The 27,030-nt window shown below is 44.7% G+C and overlaps 2 protein-coding genes across 2 annotated transcripts in view; one reads left to right on the top strand and one right to left on the bottom strand.

The window, feature by feature from the left end:
* Positions 1-27,030, bottom strand: part of fancm (FA complementation group M) — a gene marked incomplete at its 5' end in the record, with an annotated part of 33,961 nt that overhangs the window by 4,183 nt on the left and 2,748 nt on the right. The window contains 10 exons of the mRNA XM_079287132.1: positions 78-1,962; positions 6,439-6,603; positions 15,280-15,428; positions 15,542-15,782; positions 15,913-16,119; positions 16,342-16,514; positions 16,800-16,904; positions 17,065-17,157; positions 17,336-17,468; positions 18,139-18,270. Coding sequence (XP_079143258.1) covers positions 78-1,962; positions 6,439-6,603; positions 15,280-15,428; positions 15,542-15,782; positions 15,913-16,119; positions 16,342-16,514; positions 16,800-16,904; positions 17,065-17,157; positions 17,336-17,468; positions 18,139-18,270 — 3,283 coding nt within the window. The remainder of the gene's footprint in view (positions 1-77; positions 1,963-6,438; positions 6,604-15,279; positions 15,429-15,541; positions 15,783-15,912; positions 16,120-16,341; positions 16,515-16,799; positions 16,905-17,064; positions 17,158-17,335; positions 17,469-18,138; positions 18,271-27,030) is intronic.
* Positions 21,139-25,902, top strand: soul3 (heme-binding protein soul3). The gene is given in 6 exon segments (XM_079287133.1): positions 21,139-21,559; positions 21,562-21,588; positions 23,530-23,624; positions 24,416-24,557; positions 24,695-24,878; positions 25,024-25,902. Coding segments are annotated over 6 exon segments (819 nt in total). The 5' UTR covers positions 21,139-21,360; the 3' UTR covers positions 25,196-25,902.

The following is a 27,030-nucleotide window of genomic DNA, read 5'->3' as shown; positions in this document are numbered from 1 at the left end:
TCTCCAGCGGGACAAATGATACCAGTGTGACGATGTTTTAAGGTTAGGAATCACATTTTTTGAAAAGGTAAACAAACCTGGATGAGGAGGGTCGGGGTTCTCCTCCGGTCGTCTCTGCTTTAAGCTGGGGACCAAAGACGGAGTGCGAGGCCCGGTGAAGCCGGGCATTAGGATCCGCCTGACTCCTGGTGACGTGATGGGAGATGGGAGTGCACCACCTGCAGAAGGCGAAGCTAGAAGAGACGACGTTTCTCTCCTCCTGTGCTCTGAAAGCATCTCTGGCGTTAATATCGTGGATTCACTGGACTGTGGAGGCTTTCTCTGTCTGAAGAAGCCGTTATAGGGAGTGGAAGAGTTTGAGACGGCCGGCAAAGGCGCAGCGGGGTCAGCCAGCTTCTTCGGCTGTGGAGAGGTCGATATACGCGGGGCGGGAACTGCCTCTTCTTCCGCTTCGTCAGAGTCCTCCAGTGAATAGCCGAGGTCAAAGTTGACAGAGTAGTAGACATGGGAGCCGTCAAATGACGGAGATTTACATGGAGCTGCGATTACCTTGTCCGTCATTGAATTGTCTGGCACAGATTTACTTGGTGCTGCTGTGTGTGCTGTGGTGCTCGGGGTATTTGGAGGGTGAGTTCTGTGTGCGGTGTTTAATCTGCGTGTGCTTTCAGCGGCGTGCGTAGTGCGACATAGCTTTGTTGGGGTAAATGTGTGTGAAGCGTTGGACGTCTTTGTTGTGCGATCAGCAATGACTCCGGATGTGTCGGCCGTGACGCCAGAAGTGGAGATGTCTGGGATGGTCATCTGCAGGAAGGCCTCGTCATCCCAAAACAGATCCATGCTCTCGTCCATCTGAGCTCTGCACTGAAAGTCATCTTCCACACCACCACCACGTGTTAAGTCGGGCATTTCCTCGTTCCTCACATCGTCCCAACTCTTTTTGTCCTCCGTCGTGCCATCGTTCTTAATATCTATTTCTTTGTACTTCTCAGCTTCATCACCAGTCCCTTCCTCCTTGTAGATCTCATCGCCTGTCTCCGTGCGGTTATCCCTTACATCCTGTTTATCATTCATTTCCTCTCCCCCAAAAACTTCATCCCAGGTCGGACTGTTTGCCGCCACGCCGCTCCTGCTGGCACTCTGCTGCTCCTGACGAGGCCGATGACGATACGGTTTACTGTCCTCTTTATCAACTGGAGGCTCGTCGGAGTCCGCCCTCAGGGGGGCATCGTCAGCGTCCCTCATCGTCACTTCATCATCACTGTCGTCCACATCCAGGGTAAAGCTGATCTGGAATGGCAGATGAGGCCGCTGAGGAGAGGGAGGAAGTGATGGAGCAGCCATGTCAGCCACTAAATCTAAAACCGGCGGCGATCGGGACAGGAGCTCCGCCACGTTGGCCAGGATGAGCTTCAGACTCTGGTCTCTTCCTGGGAGTTTAGCAAAGGAAAGAGGAGGCGCTGAATCCCATTTAGGAAGGTAAAACATGGCCTGAAGTTCGACATCTTCATCTTCATCAAACCTTGTAATCAACTGTGAAGTTTTCTCATAATTTACAGCCTCACCAACCGTGGAATCTGGCTTCATGACATCCTCGTTAATAATGACGCAGTCATCATCCGTGTCAGCTTCGGGACAGGCATTGTTTGAGGGAAGAGGACACACTGGTCCTGGGTGATCTGTGATGTCATCATAAGCCTCCTCAGTATCATGGGCAACAAGAAGTCTCTGTTTTGTCACAGCGAGTGTGGAAACTGTGGTCTTTCCTCGTGTATCTTCCCAATCTCCTTCGTCGTCGAAGTGTTCCAGATCGGACAACGTAGAGTGAGACGGTCTGGCTTTGTTTTTGGTGGTTTTAGTGCCGGTCTTTGTGCCCTTCTGCTTCTTCTGGCCTTTCTTCACGTGGCCAACAGCATCCGCTTCGTGGCAGTAAGGGAGAAGCTCCTGTTCATAACGGCACTCCCCCTGAACACACACACACACACACACACACACACACACACACGAGAATTGTATAAGAAATATCCCTCAGCAGGAAAACCAAGGTCAGTGAGTTGTAATCAGCCTCTGGACTTGCCAACCCTTTTACGAGACATGTGACACAAGCCAGTTCACCAAACAAACAGCGTGTCGGTTCATGCTCATACAGTCATCTAATCAGGAAGTGTCCTATGAAGAGTTCTCACATTGCAGCACATGGAGCACATGCAAAAAAGTCTGATGTAACGTCTCATATTTATTTGTTTTGCTGACAAACACGGGAAAGTATTGTTGCAATTAAACCATTGTTCCCCAAGTTGATCATTTAAAAAGAATAATCCACTAAGAATCTGCCCCAAATGAAGACTCCCTCCCATTCTCTTCCATCTCTTCCTTGTTGTACCTTAAGCACACGTGCACGCATCCTAATCATCCAGCACCTGTCACCTTTGCGAGCCACATGACCTGGAAGTGATTCATCTCGAGTGGTTCCCTGCTTGGGCCGACGGGGTGCAATCGAACCTGTGACCAGCAGGACGAAGATGCTCACTGAACAGATAAGCAAGAACAAGCTGCCGAATGTGGAGCGAGGGGGAGAAGAGGAAATTACTGCTTTTGGGCGAAAAAGAAGGCAATACAACTAGATTAGAGTTGACTCTATGAAATAAAGCTTCACACTCAATAGAGTGGGGATGATTTGAATGGAAACAAACGGCACTAAGCATGGTTATTAATGAGAAACTGGTCATTTCCACATTAATGATGTTGTGATGTATGTAACTGACGACTAAGCTTCCATGTATGCCGCTTGGACAGGTGACGCATGCTTGTTCATGCAGATAGAGCTGGTAAGACTCTGCTGTGTCTTCACACCAACAGGTGACTAAGTGTAGAAGTATTACCTGGCGTCACCTGCCTACTGCACCACCCATTCAACTCATTGTCAAAGCACTGAGGTTTTACTTTTCTTAGACATTCTTTCAACACCAACTCGATGAACTCCAAGACAGACGTATCCGTAGAATCAAATCATTCCTGCTGATCTGATTAAAATGAGGAACGCCCTGATTTCATCTTCTTCTGATTATTCTGTTGCCGCCCTCCTTTATTTAGACAAATCCAAATCGATACTTTTTGACCATGTAAATTGACACAGAAAGTAAAATCAGGATATTGTAGTTTCCATCGATGATCAATGTTGAATATATCTGAATTTTTACAACAGCGTCAGAAAATATAAATAACTTTGTGCTCGTCTATAACTAGTTTATGTAATACAACAGCTGCACATCAGGTTTGGAGAGAAAGTGGTTTCAAGTTGTGTATTCTGAATTTTGATGGTGGGGATGCTTTTGTTCACCTTTGCATAAAGAAATCGTGCCTTTAATAACTAAGTTTGTTTGTCCATTCAATGATAATTATATTGTTTTCTGACAGTTATTAACAACCTTGTTACTGTTTGAATTGACGAATATTTATTTCAACAAAAGCATCAACACAGAACTTCTTTTATGAGCTGCAGGCCTCTACAGACAGGTGTATTTATATTACATGCTCAGATTGGTGTTACTGTACTGCAGCTGCTGTTGTAAAATATTCTGAAAGTATTACCCTAAATCTGATGAATAAAAAGGAATCCATCTTTAACTGCTGAATCCCACAGCCACAGTGTGTTCATAGCTGTCCACTTTGTCCACTTTTCAGACTGCATGATGAAGGAAGCAGCCTCGTGGAAACTCTGAACTGTCTGTTCAAAGGATCAAAGGAATGGGATGCTCATGATGCATCACCTGTATTAATCAGTCTGCATGACTTTGTTTACCAAACTTGCTCGGGCTCAGAATAAGAAATCCTCGAGTTCCTTTGTTCCAAAATGTGGAAGTTGCAGATCAACTGACAACACCAGCTGCCCTAATTCAAATGGCACTCGATTGGGAAACACTGCAAACTATTGATTGGAGGGACTTTGGCATCCGTTGCTATGAAGTTGCTGGTTATACGACAACCCAAGAATCACCCGAGTAAGTCTCAGATAAAAAGGATGATCTGAAGGCAGACGAAGAGTTCAAGGCTTTTATAAAAGCTACTTCTGACGTCTGGAGATACGAGACGAGCAACAACGTCAAGCTGTTGAGACAACAACAACAAGCAAGAGTGAAACAAATACGAGACACAACACTTGTGTCACAAAAAATGCATTGCAGTGTGATTTCATCATCGTAATATTTCCCAAACTTCTGTCTTTGTTGCAACAGTGCAAAATGGTATATCAACCTCTGCATAAAAAGCTCTCATGTACCTAAAGCCATGGTCTGTTTTGAGGTCCTTGAAGTCTTATAATCAAACTTAAACTATTCTACATTATATATCAACATGTGTGAAGTCTAGTCTATAATTTAGCGTCGCTTTAATTCTCTTTGAAGTGTAACTCCTGCTCGCCGCTCCTCAGCCCTGTACGCTACATATGTAGGTCGTCTCTGCCCAGCCTACTTTCAGCTCCCTGGCTTCATGTAACAGTTCAGAGAAGCGTTACATAATCACAGGAGAGGAGGCCGGCCTGCCTCGTGTCTCCTCCTCATGCAGAACAAGAGGCAGGACATGGAAAAACACAGCATTGTTTTGAACCCACCCAGACAGAAAAATAGCCTCAAATTAGATGAATGGATTTTGTTGAGTGCAAGGCTATTAACTGGAGGGGCACTTGTGTCGGCAAGAGTTATAAGAAAAGAATAAAGTTTGGATTGTCATTCAGGTGCTTTATCTTTTTGTTTAGTTTCTAGAAGCGAAGGATCGGAGGGCCTGTCTGCACATTCAGGCCAAGCAAGTGAGCCGTGGCTGATGTTACCCCGAGTAAAGATGAGTGTAGCTGGAGGAGAGGCTGCGTGTGTGCATGACTGCTGTATTTGACTTCTTTACTCTTCATGATCAGAAAAAGCAAAACTAACAATACAGTACAATCGAGCACAACCTCTTCAATCTTCTCAATTCATCATGACTAAATGGAGAGTGAATGTGGAAACCATGTGGAAAAATGAGTAATATCGCCATATTAGAGTAAAACGACGAGACACCGCAGGGATGCAATTACTGTTACTAATAACATCTTCAAAAGAGGGTTTGTTTTCGGTCCCATTTCCATCTCAGACATTGAAAACAGATTTTAATTCAATTTAATGGAACGGGGTTTTTTTTTCCAAGATTTTGTCTCATACAGCAGCACTCACTAGAATAAAAATAAAATGACAGACACAGGTATCCAATCATCATATTTACGCATAACGCGATTAAACATTTCTAAACATTTACTGTGATTAAATCCGGTGGAAGTGGAGGCATGTGACTAAGTACACTGTCTCGAGTACTGTACTTAAGTAATTGTGCTTGACTGTGTTTCTTGCCATTTTGTAGTTTTACTACATTTCAAATGCAAATATTGTACTTTTTACTAGACTGCATTTATTTGGCAGCTGTAGCTACTCTGTACTTTACACATTAAGACTTCAGATAAGAAAATGATTAGTTTCTAAAATATTAAACTCAACAATATAAAAAGTAACTAATGGTAGCAAAGTCAGGAAGAGCGTAATGGTGGCTAAATAAAAAAAAAACAGGTACTGCTTATAAAACCACAACGGCATGCTTTTTGAGTCTGTAAAACATATTTCCTGCTGACATTATGAAGATTCAACATGAGACGACTGTTGTGTGACTACTTCTACTAGATCTGATGTCCTTGCTCATACAACTGATCCATTCAAACGAGCGGAAAAGATTGCTTTCAACCAGCAGCTGAGACCACGAGCCGCGCTGCTATTAGGCCAGCAGAAAGCAGAAGGCTCTTGTAGCAGCTTTATTACAGACGGAGAAAGACTAGTTCGCCCGACGACAAAGAATATTTTGGCATTCATCAGTAAAAGTAAATCATTACATTTCTAGTGCTGCACGGTCAGATTTCAGACTGACATTCCAAAAATAAATATTTTATTTTATCAGTTTTTATCTTAAATATAATTAGAGCGAAAGAAGACAAGCAGCTCAAAAACTACCAGTTGAATATATTCATTTTTTTAAACGACGGAGCCTGTTTATCATGTTAGGAATTTGTCTGCCAGCTCAAAATGATGAAACACAAACCACAATCTGTTCTCATTAAACTCAGCTGACTCCTTTCAGCCTGGTGAGTTTATCCAGTTTGCTCTCCCTTTCTAAGACACAGACTACTGTATTTATTTGAATGAAAATATGAAAAATGTTTGCAAATGTTTTGCACGATGTTTGATTCATTTGCACATACCTTGAATTAGTGGTTACGTGCTCGTCTGACTAACTTATCGAGCTGTTGAGACACTAAAGTTCAGTTTTCTTCCTTCATGCCAGAGTAGGACTACATCAGCTTCTATCTTGGTGCTCACAGATTTAACACAAAGACATCCTACATTAACTTGTTGTTGTTCTTCTCACCTCATTTTCCTCTCTCATGCCGTCTATGAGCTCCATCACCTTAATGAAGTGGTGGCAGCGGGGGGAATGATCAACGGCATGTGTAGGAAGCGCTTTGTGCTGCCAGTGTCTCCATTCCCACAAAGATAGGTCCCTGGACGGGGGTCCACTTTTGGAATCTTCCTCCTACGGGACATGAAATTACATCATGAAGGTAAGTAAAATACGAACAATATATTCAAGCTTTTAACAGAAGACAGGAAAGTATCGCGAGGTTCTTGCACGTACTTAAACCTTGGGGTTAGGATTCAGCAGACCTGAAATCACAGCAAGCTGCCACCATTCACTGTCACAGACGGGAGCCATAAGATGCAGTGAAATGACCGGTTCCGAGCAATATAAAAACGTGTAGATATCCATTAAAAATATCTAAATTTAGTTTTCCTACAAGACGTTATGGTCTCACTTAAATTTCACCACCTTCAATGTGCCTTCACGGTATATTTAAAGATGGCAGCGCGCTGTGACGTCATCTCTTTCTCTACACTGCAAACCTGACAAAAAAGTGTTGGGCTCTGGCCTATGGCTTAAACATGTGCTGTGGACAAAGAAAATCAGGCCTTAACTTTTTCAAGCAAAGGTCTCATCCTGACTTGTAGTTTGATGAGAGCAAGCCTCCTCTGGGTGAAATTTCACACTCAGGTGTGAATTCCCCCTCCCCCCAAAAAACTATGGTCCAATCTCATTGGCCGAAGGCCAGGCGAACCCAGGACCCCTGTGGTTCGACCCCTGTTCTATAAAACTATCTGCTGCCCCCACCTCATAGCTTTCCCCCTTCGACCTCGGTTGAGTTAGGAAGCACACAACCGCTCTCTTCGCCCGGACCCCCCCCCCGTCCAGGCCACAGAGAATCCAGCTTTTCCCCCTTCGACCTCGGTTGAGTTAGGAAGCACACCACGCTCTCTTTGCTCGGACACCCCCGTCCAGGCCACAGAAGAACCAACTTTCCCCGCCAGCGCAACGCTGGCCACGTGAAAGCCACGAGGAAGCCCCTCAAACCCTCATCAAACCCTGACAGGCCACGAGCCGTTTTGCTGGACGAAACGACAGTGTTCCACTTTGAGTACGGCTCCACCAGCCCGCGAGACGAACCCGCATCAGCGATCCGTTCTCCGCCTTTCTTTTTATTTTGTGCACAAACCGGCACAGAGGAGCCCGACGAAGTAAGGCTCCTCTCCTGACCGATGATTACCGGGAGACCTACGGACCACGTCGTCTCAGCCGAAGTTAAACTGTCCTCCCTGCAGCGAGGACAGATCACGTCTGCGTTTGCTCCAGAGCCATTCCACGACGGACCGAAACAGCGCCAGCTCAACGCCGCGCGACACACAGCGCCCGCTGCAAAGCCGCGCCGATCCGCAAGCTCCCCCCCTGTCCCCCTTCCCGACGAGGAAAACGGACAGCTTTGCCACGGACACTTCCACGTTGCAACGAAGCATCTACAAGTAAGGTTCTTGGCATTTGGGCATAGCTTAGCTTAAATTAACTTAAGTTTAATTCAGGCCATTCATTTATATGTTGATATTCCCGTGTTTTTGTTGTTTAAATTACTGTCGCGTGATATCGAGATATTACGCAACTCCTCGCGGACGAGAGAAGCTCCGCTGTATTCGTGTATTAACTGTGACTGTTTGCTTGGATTTATTTGATTTCTTTTCATTGGTTTTACTACACTTCGTGTAGTATTCTCTGCTCATTAAATCAGCTCTGTGAGTGAAGTGTGGAATCTCGGCTATCGTACATAACTGCTGGCAGTTCTACCGACAACGGCACGTTATGTACGATACGCCAGACACCCCCATTATCACTACAACGCGGACCGCACGCAGAAGTCTGATTCATGAGCCCCCACCTTTTTTCTCTTTCCTCCTTTCACGAAACACACATACACATAGCTCCTAGTTCTACCCCTGGGGAACCTCGTTCAAACGAGCGCCTCACATCACGTGCTGCCCAGGCACACGTGAGTACATACAGCAGCCTAACTGCCATTTTGGTCCGCGTCACTCGACTCCGCCATCTTTGTAGTTTTTAGCTGTAGTTCTTAAGGCCCCTCCCCTTTGGCCCGCGTCACTCGACGCCGCCATCTTTGTAGTCTTTAGCGTAGCTGTAAGACTCCTTCCTGTTCACCCACAGACCCACACACACACATACACACACACACACACAGACATACACTCTCATCCATTTTATTCATTCTTTAGTTTAGGCATATAAAATTGTATGATAACGTTTGTTGGTTGCAATATTAATTGATTTGATCATTTATTATTTTGATTCAATAAACTCTGTTATACTTTCAGGAGCAGTCGTCTGTGATTACTTGTGCATATGTATTTGATAAGACTGTATGTAGTAGCCTGTGCTCGAACTTAAAACCTTCACTGTCACTGAATGTATAGTCATACGCAGACTATTGACATTATGAGTGACTACGAATTATGAGACTTAGTTTTATCGTTTGGTTATTGGTCCCTGTTCGCAGGGTGGTGCCCCGTTTATATTAATAATCATTAATAATTGTTACATACATCAATAATTCTATTGATGTCAAGAATTCAGTTTCTTAAATGCTGATAACCCAAACACGCTCCTTTAGATCCCAACATAATGGTGCCCCGTGTGAGGCTACGTTATTCCAGTTTTGTTACAATATATATGCACATTAATCCATAATTATTTTTGAATAATTAATTTTCCAAAAAAATATTTTTTTCGAAAAATTATTTTTTTTCTTCTTTTGAATGATCCAAATTCCTGAAACTTATTTCCCAAAATAGGTAGGCTTTGATCTTCAAAATCTTGTCTTATTGTAATTAAATTTTTGATTTTAAATCCAGATTTTTAATCTTAATCTTTAATTCCCTTCTCGAAATTTTATTTCGTTTCCTTTCCAGGTTTAATTGTTCGTTTCATTTCTTAAACTAACAGCCAGCTGTGTAGTAGATTTGATCGTTATTTGTAATACCTTGCTTGCTTTCTTAAATCCCTCAAAGAAGTTACACACAGCTGTCACAGGCCCAAAGTGCTAAACCACATTAGCATTTTCGCACCTCTGGCTGCAAAGCAGTAGTGATACCTCAGAGCAGCAACAGTAGAAACGTAAGTCACAGAGCTAGACATTTCACTGTGCGCCTGCATGAACCGTAACACTAACAGTAATTAACACCTAACAGTAGAAATCCTAAGTTACAGAACTAGACATTTCACTGAGAACCGTAAACACTAACAGTTTCCGTTCTAACACTAGGGAATTAACAACCATTGGGAGTCGCACTCAACAGAGAGAATGAGCGACGAGAAATTCCCCATTCCTGGAGCTGTAGCTCCAGAAGACACCGCATTACGAGATGCGGTGGCTGATGTCCTCGGACTCACAGCAAAGGAAAGAGAGTACTTTGCAAAATACACTGCTGTCCTATGCGACGAGCAATTAGAGCAGCTGGTGGCTTATGTAAATAACCCAGCAGGTAACAGAGAGCGCCTGATTCAGAACGTAATCGGCGAAATACTGCTCACCTACCATCAGAAAATGCAGCTGCAAGCTGCCCGAACCCGGGCACAGAGCGACGAGCAGCAACGCGAGATCTGGACACTCCGAACAGAGGTTCAGGAGTTGTCACGTGACTGTAGAGCCCTACAGTCAGAAAATAGTAGCCTGCGCAGTGACCTCAGAGAGGTCAACCTAAAACTCTCTAAAGCATTAGAGAGTGATGACAAACTGAAAGCGCTTCAAGGTGTTCCAGCAACCCCGGTAGGTACTGCTACCCCCTACCGAGCCTTTCAGCCCAGTCATTTCTTGGTCTCGGCTCCCTCATTCCCCGAGACCCGAACCACCTTGCATTTCTTGAAAACGCGTTCCCCAACCAGGAGTAGAGAGGACCAACACCAGGTCCTAGTCGGCCCAGGTGGCTTCAAACCCACCTCAGGCGAACGCAATCCTCCACGCAGTTCACGCGCGCGACAAGAACTGACCCCATCCCCCTCAGGGAGGGAGGATGATAGTCGTTACCACCATCGCGAGTATGGAGACTCGGACGGCCCAGGCCCCATCAACCTTGGAGGCCTGCGTACTCGACAGATCGAGTCTCTGGCAAAAGACGTAGAGCGCTTCAATCCCGATAATCACGACTCGAGCATCGATGACTACCTAAGGGAGATCGATCGCTGCCTCCTCGACCTATCGCGCGAAAAGCTAAAGCTAGTGTGGAAAACCACTGCGCGAAGCGTCCACGCTTTCATTGAAACGCTCCAGCCGAGCATCCGCGACTGCTATTCATCCCTTTGTCACGCCCTTAGGGAGGAGTACTCCCTGTACTCTAACCCAGCTTCTGCCACCCTCTTCGCCTTTGCCATTTCCCAGGAAAGGCTAGAGTCTCCGAGAGACTACTTCAGGCGCTTGAGATCTGCGTACTTCCAAGGACGTAACGCCCCAGGTCTAGAAGAAGACCATGCCTTCAAGTCGCTTTTCTTGCACAATCTCCACGACAACGTGAGATACGATGTTACTATGCACTGCAGAACGAGTAACCTCACCATGCCAGAGATTAGGAAATACGCGCAACTTGCATGGGAGACACGCGGACGGCCGACAAATCGGTACGAAGACACCGCCATAGTCTTAGGCATCCAACAGTCGAGCGACTCCGACCTAGCGTCGGAAGACGACGAGAGGACTTGGCCTAGCGAGCCCTGGTCACCCCCGAGGAACAGACGACCCTGGCGGTCGAAAGACCAACGGAACCAGGGGGGTGAAAGACACCCTCAAGGGCAACCCATCAGGTAACGCTGACTCGCAGCCCACCTGACTAAGCCAAGTGACCTTTCCCCCTGCTGCCAAGTCGACGTGGTAGGGGGGGGGAAGAGAACTCAGCACACTTCCGGAAACGACCACTCCCATTTTCGCACCTCGTTCTTCAACCTTCTTGGGCGACCTTGCTCGCAAAGGCAATGCCCGGTATGTATAAATCTATACATATTTTTCAGTCTTACTGGGGGGTCATAACACTCTTGCTCTACCCGACTCCGGGTCAGAAACGAGCCTCATGTGTTCCCCCACCTTTTCGCATACACCTCTAGGGTGCCACAACCTTAGAGGCCCTTCGAGCACCCTAGCTCGTAAAATCTTACGTCAACTAAGCCTTGTTCTCCTGCTCTGTCAGCATGAGCCACCTCCAGCTTGTTCAACGAAGCCACCGCCTTCTTTCAGCCGAGTCATCGCCCGGGCCTGTCAAGTCGCCAGTGCCGTAGGTAACTGAACTTGACCTGTGCGCCGGACCTGTCTCCATCTCTAATTAGGAGGGTGGGGGGAGGGAGATATCACCAGCCCGTCATGACACACTCCAGAGTGAAACTGTTCGCGACGTTTCCCTGAGTGCTGACGGTAACGTGGGATATCTGCCCTCGCCACTCAAACAGCGCGAGGGGGGTGGATCTCTGACAACAGAAACTTAGAGAGATGCACTTCACAGGAAGTACACTCTAATCTCGCCAGTGCCGAAACCAACCGGCAGAATGGCAGCTTACTATTGACTACTGACGTTTAACTGCATGCTTCAACTCACCCTGTAGACATGCACTAACCGCTAACACAGCCTACTTCAACCAGAACAGTTGCATGACCTGACAAATCATTGCGACTGTAAACTGATGCTCCACTCTCATAGAGAACCCTTTGCATGCTTTATAGACTCTACCAGAAGTAACCAAAGAGGACATCACCTCTGCCGTAGCAGTCAGATTTAACCCAGGACCTCATCCGAGAAGGCTCAGCTGTCAACAGCGGGAGCAGCGAAAGACCAGCCTAGCTAGTCACACTAGCCGTGCTAATGAAATCTGTAAATCTGCTACCACTACTGTTATGCAACCCTCACAGGTACCTCTGGCCTATAGTCTTGGCAACGCAACTCCAATATCGATAGATTCTAAAACTTAGACACAGGACTCGCTCTAAATCTACCGATTAGAGAGAGAGATAGACGCACATATCATGTACCAATAGATCCAGAAGCAACAGACTAACTGGATTCCCTCCTATTCATAACACCACGTAGCCAACCTACGACTGCTCCGCCGACGGACTCCAGTCCTGTCTAGGAGTTGAACCAGTAACCACTGTTTGCCCCTCACCTGCTTCTTGTCTTTCTATTCTTTCCTTCTCTCTCTTTGTGTTTTGTTTTGTTTTATTTGGGTTGTTACTTTCTTTGACACTGTGCCGCAATGCTAGATTATCACAACATCATAATAGCGATTGAATTATTTGGGAATAATGTTTTGCTCACCTATGATTTGAATTGTGTATGATAGTAGATGTAGGTAGAAGTAGTTAAAGTCATCTGCCCAGATGCCACCTTAGTCATCTGCCCAGATGCCAATGAACTCTGAACTTGAACACCATGAACTTGACCACTATGAACCTTGAACTCTATGAACAATGAACACTGCCTGTTTTAACCACTGCTTTTGGTCTCAGGAACACTTGGACTGTCTCACCTCTTCAGGTTTCCCCACCACATGGATGCACATGCCAGCCCTTGGTTTGCTCTAAAGACCGAAGCCAACACCTCGCTCTTCAGAACAAAGGGGGGATGTTGGGCTCTGGCCTATGGCTTAAACATGTGCTGTGGACAAAGAAAATCAGGCCTTAACTTTTTCAAGCAAAGGTCTCATCCTGACTTGTAGTTTGATGAGAGCAAGCCTCCTCTGGGTGAAATTTCACACTCAGGTGTGAATTCCCCCTCCCCCCAAAAAACTATGGTCCAATCTCATTGGCCGAAGGCCAGGCGAACCCAGGACCCCTGTGGTTCGACCCCTGTTCTATAAAACTATCTGCTGCCCCCACCTCATAGCTTTCCCCCTTCGACCTCGGTTGAGTTAGGAAGCACACAACCGCTCTCTTCGCCCGGACCCCCCCCCCGTCCAGGCCACAGAGAATCCAGCTTTTCCCCCTTCGACCTCGGTTGAGTTAGGAAGCACACCACGCTCTCTTCGCTCGGACACCCCCGTCCAGGCCACAGAAGAACCAACTTTCCCCGCCAGCGCAACGCTGGCCACGTGAAAGCCACGAGGAAGCCCCTCAAACCCTCATCAAACCCTGACAGGTCACGAGCCGTTTTGCTGGACGAAACGACAGTGTTCCACTTTGAGTACGGCTCCACCAGCCCGCGAGACGAACCCGCATCAGCGATCCGTTCTCCGCCTTTCTTTTTATTTTGTGCACAAACCGGCACAGAGGAGCCCGACGAAGTAAGGCTCCTCTCCTGACCGATGATTACCGGGAGACCTACGGACCACGTCGTCTCAGCCGAAGTTAAACTGTCCTCCCTGCAGCGAGGACAGATCACGTCTGCGTTTGCTCCAGAGCCATTCCACGACGGACCGAAACAGCGCCAGCTCAACGCCGCGCGACACACAGCGCCCGCTGCAAAGCCGCGCCGACCCGCAAGCTCCCCCCCTGTCCCCCTTCCCGACGAGGAAAACGGACAGCTTTGCCACGGACACTTCCACGTTGCAACGAAGCATCTACAAGTAAGGTTCTTGGCATTTGGGCATAGCTTAGCTTAAATTAACTTAAGTTTAATTCAGGCCATTCATTTATATGTTGATATTCCCGTGTTTTTGTTGTTTAAATTACTGTTGCGTGATATCGAGATATTACGCAACTCCTCGCGGACGAGAGAAGCTCCGCTGTATTCGTGTATTAACTGTGACTGTTTGCTTGGATTTATTTGATTTCTTTTCATTGGTTTTACTACACTTCGTGTAGTATTCTCTGCTCATTAAATCAGCTCTGTGAGTGAAGTGTGGAATCTCGGCTATCGTACATAACTGCTGGCAGTTCTACCGACAACGGCACGTTATGTACGATACGCCAGACACCCCCATTATCACTACAACGCGGACCGCACGCAGAAGTCTGATTCATGAGCCCCCACCTTTTTTCTCTTTCCTCCTTTCACGAAACACACATACACATAGCTCCTAGTTCTACCCCTGGGGAACCTCGTTCAAACGAGCGCCTCACATCACGTGCTGCCCAGGCACACGTGAGTACATACAGCAGCCTAACTGCCATTTTGGTCCGCGTCACTCGACTCCGCCATCTTTGTAGTTTTTAGCTGTAGTTCTTAAGGCCCCTCCCCTTTGGCCCGCGTCACTCGACGCCGCCATCTTTGTAGTCTTTAGCGTAGCTGTAAGACTCCTTCCTGTTCACCCACAGACCCACACACACACATACACACACACACACACAGACATACACTCTCATCCATTTTATTCATTCTTTAGTTTAGGCATATAAAATTGTATGATAACGTTTGTTGGTTGCAATATTAATTGATTTGATCATTTATTATTTTGATTCAATAAACTCTGTTATACTTTCAGGAGCAGTCGTCTGTGATTACTTGTGCATATGTATTTGATAAGACTGTATGTAGTAGCCTGTGCTCGAACTTAAAACCTTCACTGTCACTGAATGTATAGTCATACGCAGACTATTGACATTATGAGTGACTACGAATTATGAGACTTAGTTTTATCGTTTGGTTATTGGTCCCTGTTCGCAGGGTGGTGCCCCGTTTATATTAATAATCATTAATAATTGTTACATACATCAATAATTCTATTGATGTCAAGAATTCAGTTTCTTAAATGCTGATAACCCAAACACGCTCCTTTAGATCCCAACAGAAGTTTGTCTTATTTAATCATTTAATCATCTCCATTTAGATTGTCTTCTGTTGGCTGGTACTTTTCCAGACCTGCACAGGAAACAAACAAAGACAGAAGAAAGAAAGAAACCTGAGGCGGCCGATCACTGGGCAGGGACAGGAAACGGGACTGTTTCAGGGTTGGATGAGCTTCATCGTCCTCCAGCCTCATGGTGGACGCCCACAGGGAATATTCAGCACTGCTCAGAAACCCATCCGACGTCGCACTGCCCTGCCGAACTACCACATTAGGCACAGACAAACTCAGCAATGTGCAGTTTCTCCAATCAAGGTTAGCTTTTCTTCTCCATCTCCATTTTGTATGAGCAAAATCTGCCCGTCTGATCACTCACTCAGGTTTTGAGGGTGGATGAGTGAGGCCCGGCCCTCAGAGCGGGACCGTCGACCCCTGACGGACCTCCTGCTGCTCTCCCGATGGTCAAACTGGCCACAGGTAATGTGCATCTTATGCATGGTGGGGTTCACCCCCTCGGGCAGCATGCGGGGACTGTTGGGGTACATGTGGAAACTGCTTCTGTTGGCGATAATGGACTTGTCTACGCTGCGCTTGTTGGTCTGGCTCTGGTTGTATGTCTGAGGAACAAAAAAGCTTCAAAGTTAAGAATAGGTGGGTATGCGTGTGGCTATGTGCGTTTGGTAGAACATATATAACTCGAGGGGCCGCGGCTCATCTTGCTTTTATAGATGTAACTCAAACACTCACCCTCTCCTCGCGTCCCTCAGCCAGGATGACAACAATTCGTCCCTGCCGCTTGCGTCCAGTACGCCCCATGCGCTGCACCAGGCGGGTGGGACTCTTCTGCGCATCGAAGCAAACAATGAGGTCCACCTCTCCGATATCCAGCCCCTCCTCCCCGACACAGGTCGACACCAGCGTGTTGAAGCCTCCCTGACGGAACCTGGACACCACCTACAACACAAGTGGGGAAAAAAAAAAAGCTTTGAATAGTGAAAGCGTTTTAATCTTATGTTGTCATCCTGAACTGACGGGTATATATACCCTTCAGTATATAAATGTAGTAGTTTGTTCTTGAGAATGTTACCACCATAATACATTTTTATACTTCTTAATTTAGCATATATGCCGCAGGTTACTGTAAATCTGCACTTGATGAATATAAAGTCAGTCTACCTCCAGTTGTTCCTTTTGTGTGAAGCCTTTGACTCCCTTCCCCGCTGAAGCTTGGCCCATGAAGGTCATGACTCTGATCAACGGAGCATGGTGGGTCAACATGTCTGCGATCTCCTGTACGCTCTCCCGGAACGATGAAAAGATCATCACACGCGTGCTCACTTCCTGAGGACCTGGACATTAATGAGACAGAAGAGAAATAATAATGACTTCAGTCGCCATCAGTCGGTTTATTGTGCCCGTTTGATTCGGATGCAGCGAGACTTTGTTCTGCGATCCTTTGTATGTTAAGGGTAAACGTTATTTTTTGCATTTGCTGCTAAGTCTAGGTTCACTGTTAACATCACACGATACAACTACAACGTTAAATCTTTACGGTAAGCAGCTTTAACACAGCGCCAGTGTCTTTCTCTTTGTATTTAGAACCCGAAGACATTTGTTTGATTTCAGTATATCACCATTATTGTCTGCCGAGCTCTCACTCCACCGTCTGAAGTGCTGCACCACCACCTCCTCCAGTTTCTCCAGTTTGGGGTGACTGTAAACGAATGGGTCATCTGGACCTAGAAGTATTAACCATAGCGGATATTCGTCAAATAGCTTTATCTCAAAGCACCGTGATAGCTGCACAAACCAAATCAAGAACTTCTCATCAAAATGCCTCATTGAATAAAGAAAAACTCATGCATTTGACTGGCACGGTAAGAATGAGTTCTCAGGTACCAGCAGATGGCTTCACAAACATTGCTTCCATCTCATGGTAAAGGTCCAAAAAGATGGGGGTCCTCTGCAGCTCATTTCTGGCTCTGGGCATCTCTGAAACAAACAGGGCAATGCGAGCACTCATATCAAACATCATTCACAGACATTTACACATTACCGAGAGTCAGAACACCCGGGGTTACTGATCAATCCGGCGGGTGAAAGGCTGTTGTGTCTGCGGGTAAATGTGCAACCGAATACACCTGCAAGCCGTGGAACTAATGTGACCGACCTCTGGATCCGTCCATGATTCCCTGGAAGTAAAAAAAGAGCGATCTGAGCCCCATCTGCATCAGCAGCTCGTAGCCGTGGTACAGGCTGATGCAAAAGGCAAAGTCGCCCTCCAGCCTTCCCTGCTGCGGACCCTAGAAAGCAGAGAGAGCACGTCAGTCCCTAAATTCATCTTGAAGAAGAATTTGATTTAAAAAGGCTTTGAAAATAAATACCAGATTATATCCTGCTTCTAATGTATTTCAAAATACATGACTGCATGATTGTCACTTGCAAATGAATAAATAATTCTAAAATGCTATTTAAATCTTGTATAATAAATATTTTGATGCTTATCTGGAATATCTCAACTTTGGACAGAAAATCCATAAATGTTCATCCAACTACCAGACAATGGTCTAAAAGCTTTAAAAGAAAATACAAATCCAATAATCTAGATGGGTCATATTCATAAAGCTAGCACTCACTGTGTGGTTGAATATTTTCTTCAGCCTTGGGCACATCTTTATGGAGCCCCTAAACTAGTACAAGTAACAATTAATACAACGAATAAAACGAATCAGAAATAACTGGCTTCATTAATATTGTTCGTGAAATAATAACAAATAGTCATAAAAATAGTAAAAGGACTGTAAAATAATACTACTGTTCCTTTAACAAACTAAATGATTTCCTCATATATGCATTTATATTTCTGACCTGTCTGATGACCCTTTTGATGACAGTTTGCCAGTAATTATGCAAGGCTGTGTATCATAAAATGTAAAAACTGTGCTGCACATAGTATATTTGCACAATCCGTGCCTTGATGCATGGCGGTGGGTTCTTGCGAAACTGATCCCTGGCGAGGATGATCTGGTATTTGGTGAGAGTCCGCAGGTCTTTGTGTGCCATGACCCGGTTCTGGAACAGACGAGACATGAATTTCTCCAGCACCTGGCAGGAAGAGTAACATCACAGATCATCGATAATTGCACAGCACAGACATTTCCTGTGCTAAGGGGTCGTGCATAATTCTGACACACACACACACACACACACACACACACACCTCGATTGGTAAACAGACTTTCACAGCGTGAATAGAGGTACTACTTCAACAAGATACACGTAATAACACTGAAATATGTTGGATTTGTTCCTTCTCCTGCCATCATTTCCTTATAATGGGAGGAGAGATGAAAGCAGTTTGTCAGAAGGACATTTTAACAATATCTATTCATCCTCACGACCACAGATGATGGGAGGCTGAGTCATTACAATTTCAATTTCAGCCGTGTGGAACGGCTGCTCTAGAAACTGGAAAAAAAAAAAAAAGTCTCTGAAAGAAGAAGTGGGCAGCCCTTTGAAATAAATTGGTCAAAAAATATGGACAGATGAGACGCAATTTAGTTGTAATTATTTATAAATACTGATGATAAGATGTGCAAGGTAGGCCAAATGATATTCGTCAGCAGGGATTCATACAAATCTTACATTTTTCACATTGAAAGGAGAGAAAGAAATATTTAAAAAATATATATATAAATCAAAGATATAGATAGAACGTGATGGATCATACGAGTACAAAGTATTTTACAGCCACTCCTCGATCTTCCCATGAACCAATAGAGGTAGAAGTAGCTGTGCTTACGATGTCAATATATTATATGTTATATATTAACCGGACCGCCACACTGGAACAACACGTAATACAGTAACACAGAACCTACTTTCCCTGTTACGTGAAAAATATTTTGAATTAGGCTTTCCTCTTAAAGTGGAAACTGAGACGTACCACTTGTGTCATATCTGCTCAACGTCCGCCTGATTCTATAATGTGCATTATGGAGCTTATATGAACAAAAAGCAAAGAGTTAAATTACAACCCTTAATTCCACTGACCTTTCAGAAAACATCAACAGCTATATCACCTACACCGAAACATTCGTCCAGCCCATCTGGTCCGGATGGGGCGTCATCACATACGATACGGTTACAACTCGATAACAGATCAATAAACGGCTGGTTGCTCAAGACTAAAACACATTTAACAAACCCTAATTCAAATAAAGGATGCCATTATTCAAAGTATTGACACTTTTCTATTTTTGTTTGTTAAGTGTTGAGATGTGTAAAGAGTTTATTCACTTAAAAAGGTACATCGAGGATAATATATGTGGGACTGAAAATATGATTATCTTGATTTATCTTTATTAAATTCTTATGTGAATGTATATTTATTTGTATGATAATATAAAGTCTCTCTCACACACACACGGAGCTCTCAATGAGGCAATGCGTAGGCAGAGGTCAGGTCCAGATTATGAGATTTCTCCGCACCAGATTACTGAGGTTGCTGTTTTTGTCTGAGTGGAATGCGGACAAAGGGCACAAAGAAGACAAACTGCTCAGCTACAATTTCATAACTGGTGTTTTTTGCATGTTTCCTGCACTCCTGATTTGATCCCCGTCTGATGCTTTTAGCTAGGGCTGCTGATGATTGATGACAAAAATGTATATTTCATACTTTTATCCACCTACAATACCTGGCATTGTACTGTATAAAGTATGAGAAAAGGTCATATTTAAAAAAAGAAAGACTACCATGAACCACCACAGAGGGAAGGGATCTGGAGAAGAGAAGAGAGCATGCTCAGCAGTGGCAAACAGTTGATTGGTTGAGGGGCATGGAGCTAAGTGACGTGGCCTGTAGACCACGTCCCCGAGCACACAAGTTCAAGTTTGGTTATTATCCTCCCATGGGTGGGTGACATGTTTGTTTACCATCTGCCACAATAAAAGACACATTATTAAAATAATGAAACATTGAAGCAATTATTTTAAATGCATTATCATCCCTCTTTTTTTAGCGATTCTGGTCTTTGTGTCCACATAGCTCATCATGTATTTAAAGTCTGTATTCTCTCTCCTATTACATTTTGGGGGCGGTTCAATCCTTGACTGGGACGTGTCATGTGTCCAAGTGTCCCTGAGCAAGACACTGAACCCCTAACGGCTCCCCGTGCACCTGTCATGGGCAGCCCACTGCTCCCTATATACAGGGATGGGTCAAATGAGACAAATGTCCCCCTCAACGGGATCAATATAGTATAATAAAATAAAAACTGTAGATTAGGACAGTCATGGCTGTCCTATGTACATATGCACACACACTCTAACACACCCTGCTGCCCTCTAACACTGGGTGTCCTATTGTTAAGACATTCATTCATTTCTTAAAGGGTCGGGATGCAAGCAGGTGTCACTACACAGGGTGTGAGGCTACATAATAATGAGCTACATGTACAACCTCAGTCACTGTGACTGTGCAAAAAACGAAATGCTATTTGAAGTCGCTACCTTGTGCTTTTGGGGAGACAAGACAATTATCTAAAGATGAATTGATAATGAAAATAATTAAGAGTTGCAGCCACAGCACACAATAAATAGACATCTGTGCTGGCATATAACAAGCAGGCTGAAATATGAATGTGAAGATGCTTCTGTTCAAGACCAATGATTTTGTTATTGTTGCACATCTTGGCCCTTTCTTGGATTCGTATTGGATGAAATGTCTGCGCACGAGTGTGTGTGTGTGTGTGTGTGTGTGTGTGTGTGTGTGTGTGGGGGGGGGGACACTCGGGTCTTTATAGTCTCGAGCCCGCAGTGTCACGTGCTCCGCCCTCATCCCCTGTAAACATCGCATTCACCTCTGGTTACGGCCGAGAGAAGTCACTCTGCTCCGCGAGGGCGAGAGAGGGAGTCGACTTCATCCTTTGGGGTTGTTGTTGTTGCTTTTTAAGCGAATATTAAGTGCGCGGACGAAAGGATATGTCTCGTTTAAGTCCGATGTAACATTGTGAATATGAATATGGCTTAATGTGTGGAGGAGAGCTTCGCAGTTTGTTGACCAGAAAGTAACGACTGGACGAGCAACTCGCGGAGGTCCGAAGGAGGAAAAAACACTTTACTTTAACGAGCATTTGTTTTGATTTTCAGTCCTATTTGTCCTCGATAAGGTCGCTGCTAGTCTAACGAGCAGAGATGGACCACGGTGGCTGCCAAATGAATGGCGGTGGCGGCGGAGGTGGTGACGACGGCGGCGGGCCCGACCAAAGCGGGATGATCACACTGGAGGACCTGGAGTCCTTCTCGGAAGACGGGCGTTCAGACTCGGGCAACCCCGAAGAAGAGGAGCAAACCATAGACGATGACCGGCTGCTGCAGTACTGGCAGGACGTAGCGAGGGGCACCAAGTGGAGCTTTCTCAAGGTACAACATAAACACGTCACGAGACATACAACTCTGTTTGACGTTGTCTTGATTCATGTTGTACTCGGTAATACCCAATACTAGATTATAGTCTATTAGCCTCGCATAAACGTAGGCGTGGCGTACAGACAAGTCAAAACAACAACTAAAGACATGTTGGGCTCAACTTCCTCAACCCATTGACCTAGTTTCCAGTGATGCACGACTATAGATAAACCAGGACACCACCTTCCCTGTATCGTTAATGCACTAAGCAAGGCCAAACACAGATGAGTACGTTTCTTAAAACTGCTTGCATGGTGATGGGTAGTGATTTAAATGGCCAAACTACAGCAATAACAACAAGTTGCATTTCCTCAAGTGTGATTGTTGGACCTGTAGAAGTTCTTTTGGGTCCCAGAAAAGGAGAAAGTCTGTCATTTTAGCAGCTAGAAGTCTGCAAAGTCAGAAAACACATTGCAGACTGACCCCATTTTTTCTACAAATAGTTGCCAAACTTAACTGCAAAAAGAAAAACACGTTTGTGTGTATTGTGATTTGCATGGATATCTGGAGATCTTATTAGTGCACAGAAGACAAGGGATCACAAGTGCAGGGAGTGTTTTTTAAGTCAGCTTTTCACTCAGATGAAGTTATCAGACATGTAATAATAGCAAATACACATTCCTCTTGTGGCTTTAAATATTATATTGGGACAGTGCAATCTCACAGGCAATATATAAATACGACGGGGATATTGATGTAGGAATATTTAATTAAATTTGACTTGTAAAGCCCAAATATCACGAATTTGCCAGCGAGCTTTACAGTCTGCAGAACAGACGGCGTCCTCTATCCGTGGACCCACTCACCCCCGAAAAAACCTTTAACAAGAAATATGGTCTAACACTAAAGCAGTAATAGTACGGGTAATAATATAGTAATACGAGAATGTGTTGCGTCCAGCAAGTTATAACCTCAATAGAAAATAAATGATAAAATAGAACAAATATATTATCTGTAATTTTGTGTTCAAAGTGCCCCGATGGTTAAAAAAAATAAACACTAAATACACACACACACCCCAGGTTTCAACTGAAGAAACTCAATGAACCGATCTAATGAGAAACCATGAAAAGACCGTAGTCGTGACACATTTTCAAATGTTGTACACAATTTCCTACTTGTACACACATGTTCACCTACTGTACGTTGACTATTGATTGAATTGGCTTCACCTTGAGTGACTTGCATTCGACAGTTCAACAATGGAACACAGCGGCATTATTTAATCTGACAACATGGGCACAATCACAACAGAGTGTGCTGTGTCGCGGCTGTTAAAGTTGAAAGCAATGACAACATAGGAGATGAGTTGCTCCCGTGGGCCACTTGTAGTATTACGCAATAAGGTCCACACTAACTTCAGCATGTGTGGCTAAATTACACCTGCAACATACGTGTAATAACATGATTTATAACAAGTTTAAATTCCTGTGGTTGGATAGAAGATGTAACTTAACCGCAGTTCCATAAACTACTTTGATACATAAACTCCAAAGTTCTGCAGAATATTTCAAAAGCATTGGCTAACTGCTGTCGTCCCCTCTCTGTTAATAGTCTATATATCTGGCCCTGGGGCAGCTTTACTCAGTGTTCTCTCCATCAGCTCCAACAAACGTTACTCTCTGCGACATCCTGGCACATCCTGGCACACTCGTCTGCCCATCTGGCTGCCTTTTCTCACAGAGACTACCAGCATGACCTGCCGGTAGCTTACAGGAAGAGAGGATGTTTGATACAGATTAGACGGGGAGGCTGCGAGTCTAGATACGAGTTTATATGTCGACACTTATCAAAACGAAAGGTTTCAAAGTGCCTATGTACCGTCTGTACGTTGTGACAATACTTTACTTCTCTACCGCCGTTTAAACTGATCAAGTGTCGTTTGTCTGTGTACAGAAATGGCGGAGCCCATCCAACAGCTAACCAGCAACAACCAAGGACGCGGCAACAGAGAAGCCATCCCGTTCACTCTCCTCGAACGCAAAGAGAAGGTATCTACCAGACTTTTACTACTTTGACCACGACACATACTGCACAGGTGTGGACGCACACCTTTCTAGACATTTTTATGGTCTATATAAAAAGAGAAAAGCTCACAGATTGGTTGGTGAGTATGGGTCAGATATTTATTTTTGACAGGTTGTGTCCCCCAATACAATAAGCCATTTAAACTCCTCAGGGGGCTGTATAAATAAAGAGGGCTAATTGGTTTAACTTGAGTTCATTCGTTCATTGAAACTTGGCTGGAGACTCCGGTTAAACAAAGGACAATCATGGCACCCTATTCTTAGAGCAGGTCTCCGTGCCGTGTGAAAGGACAGCATGTTGACGGGAAGCAACGATCAAATACAAATGTACGTGCGAAACAAAAGCATGGTTTTCATCACTGATTCATCGATGTAGATAATTAGGAAAGTTCAGAGATTGGACGCTTTGCTGTAAGCGACAGACAACAGAGTATTTACTGACGGTCTGTAAAACACACTGATCATCAGAGGTGCATCAGTAACATTAACTCCCCTTAAAAGTAAAAAAGTTAATGTAAATGTTCAAATGGAGCTTGGTAAATGTGTGAGGGGGAAAAAAAAGTCACATACAAATGTATTTTTTACACATTTCGTTGACGGCGAGTCCGAGCATTTGCCGGCATTCTCAATTCCATCATCCAGCTATAATATCAGCTGTTACAGGACACAGTTTCATCAGCCTCGATTCTGTTTCACGCAGTAATCACGAGTACCCACAGTCCTAACTTCGTCTTCACTCGTCTTTGCCGTTTCAGTGTGGGGAGCTGCTGTGGGAGAAGCGGCAATACGAGAAGGGCCACTGGGCTTGTGTAACAATGCACGAGAAGACTTACGAACAGAGCATCTGCTATGGTTTCATGAAGCTAATGAGATATATCTGCCAGCAGAACTCCTTGGGTAAGTACAGCAGCAAGCAACCATTAAAAAAAATAAATAGAAAAGGTTCTGACCTTTTGAAATTCAGTCTTTGTCTTCATTGTCATTGGTTGATGATAATCCCCACGCCAGCCTGACCATTTCCTCTACACCTCTAGGTGCCTACCTGGGCATGACGGTGCCCATCGTCACAGTGGTGCGCACGGACGAGAACCATTCTGTGATCTCCCACAACGTCACTGTGGCGTATAGCCTTCCCGTCGAGCATCAGGCCCAGCCCCCGCAACCTCACGACAATGAGATCGTCATAGAGATCTGGCCCGCCACTACCGTATACACAAGGTCCGTAGAGAACGAAATACAAAATTACACTTTTGCTATTCCTAAATCAGCTCCTTCTTCTTGTTAGCACTGGTGGCAAACAACGATTGATGAGGTAATGAAATGTGATTCCACGTGCTCATGCGCCACTCCCTCCTTCTTTCAGGTCCTTTACTGGCCCCACCAATGAAGTGACCATCGTTAATCAGATCAACGCCCTGGCCGAGCAGCTGGACTCCCCCGGCCTGAGAGCCACTGACTCGTTCATTGTGGCCGGCTACACCAACCCCGGTCACATCAACCGCCAGAATGAGATCTGGTTCCTGGAGCGGACCTGACCGACGACAAGATAGAGCGTCATCTTATCTGTGACCCTAACCCTCATAAAGACTCCCATAACACTGCCTCAGCCTCAGGTGCAACTCCATCTTGACTCACCTCCTCTACCTGAAAAGACCACCAGCCCCCCCCCCCCCCCCCCCCCCACACTATAGAGCAGTTTGGGGCCTGAAATAAAAGCCATTACTCCACCCTCAAATCTCATTAATTTAGATAGATCCTCCTTTCAACCCCACAACCCAGATGTTAAAGACACACTGAGTAGGATTTTGTCGGTTGCGGTTTGTAAACACAACGTTTAAAAGTTGGCCCCTCCTCTGAGAGTTCACCTCGATATAGGAATGTTAATACTTTAAATTGATATTTAAGTGTGAGGAAGTTGGTTTCATCTTATTTAATTCACATACACTTGTTAAACAAAGACATTAACAGTTAATAAAGTTAGCATCGGGTTGGAAAGGTTGCCCAGTGGTTGACGTCAAGACATCCAAGGAATGTATTTTGCATTAAATGATTGTATAGTTGATGTGATACTCTCAGACAACCGTAGCATAAACACTTGCAAAGCCATGCTATAGCTGGGTTGGTTTTCCCTTTGGTTATATGGGTACATCAAGTGTGACTTTTTCCTTTCTCTACGCTTATTGTTTTAGTGTTTTGCAAACGTGTGCTGTTCTGTGAAAATTCAAGTGCAAAAGCGAGCGCTACTGTGGTTTTCTTTGTTCAATAAAAACGAGCTTGTCTCCCGTCTTGTGGAACGTACAGCGATGCTGACTTTTATTGGGCTCTTATGCACAGTTTGCATGATTCTGGGAGTATTACTGATATAGATAGTAAGCCAAATGGTACAGAGGAGCTCATCATCTCCTTTAGGAAACAGAATCTGAATTATTGGGAAAGAGATCAAATCTCTTCATAGTGAATTAAATCCCCACAGTTTTTGATGTTTAGGATATAAATGTAGTTAATTCATATTCTTACTTTAGCAACAACCGAGCTACTTTGTATGATAAAAAAAAAATAATATGTCCGCTTTCACACTGATACATACATACCAACCAAAGAAGTACTATATACTGTGTGCTACAGAATATCCCTTCACGGTATTGCTTCCTTTTTATGCACTCAAATGTAGAAAACAAAAGGGGTCACACCTGACTTTGTTCTCCCACATATACCATTCCACAAGAACTGCTGCTCCGCTACTGAAGCGCAGGAACATGATGAGTTCTCACACTGTGGTAAATCAGAGTGCAGCCTCTTGCACAATACATTACTCTGTATGTAGTATCTGACAGTTTGTAGTTTGCAGGTGAGGCAAAGGTGTCAGATACTATTCTAATATGAAAACAGACATTTTTATTTATTTTTTTAAGTACAAATTGCTCTTCATAAACTTCAGCGCATTTGTTTTAAGTAAAGAACAGAAATGATTCTATGCTTAAGCTCCAGATTACACCATCGACGTCCATTGCAACACAACAAGAGTGCCACAAGCTAGGGAAACGCATACAGCTGAGCCCCCAAAAAGCTGTCTGCATGACTGGTTCATTTTTCTGATTGGCTCAACAATCATTAAGTTCTGCCTGAATGACCGCGGCGATGCTCATTTTACACCCGAGTGCAGCGTTCTCTCGATGCTGTGTACTGTCCGGTCAAATCACGGGAGTGCAGAGTGAAATGGAGGTTAATGAGCAGGTTGCAGACGGCATCCGGTCAGGGGGAGTAATATAATGAGCCGGTCAAAAGCAATTAAAGCAACCAAGAAAAGCGAAATTATGAATTATTATAAACAATCCAAAAATAAATCAGAAAGGAGCGTAAAAAAAAGACA

This window comes from Melanostigma gelatinosum (assembly GCF_949748355.1).
Source record: "Melanostigma gelatinosum genome assembly, chromosome: 16".
Taxonomy (NCBI): domain Eukaryota; kingdom Metazoa; phylum Chordata; class Actinopteri; order Perciformes; family Zoarcidae; genus Melanostigma; species Melanostigma gelatinosum.
Note: the sequence above shows the minus strand (reverse complement) of the source record. Positions and strands in the feature narration are given on the sequence as shown.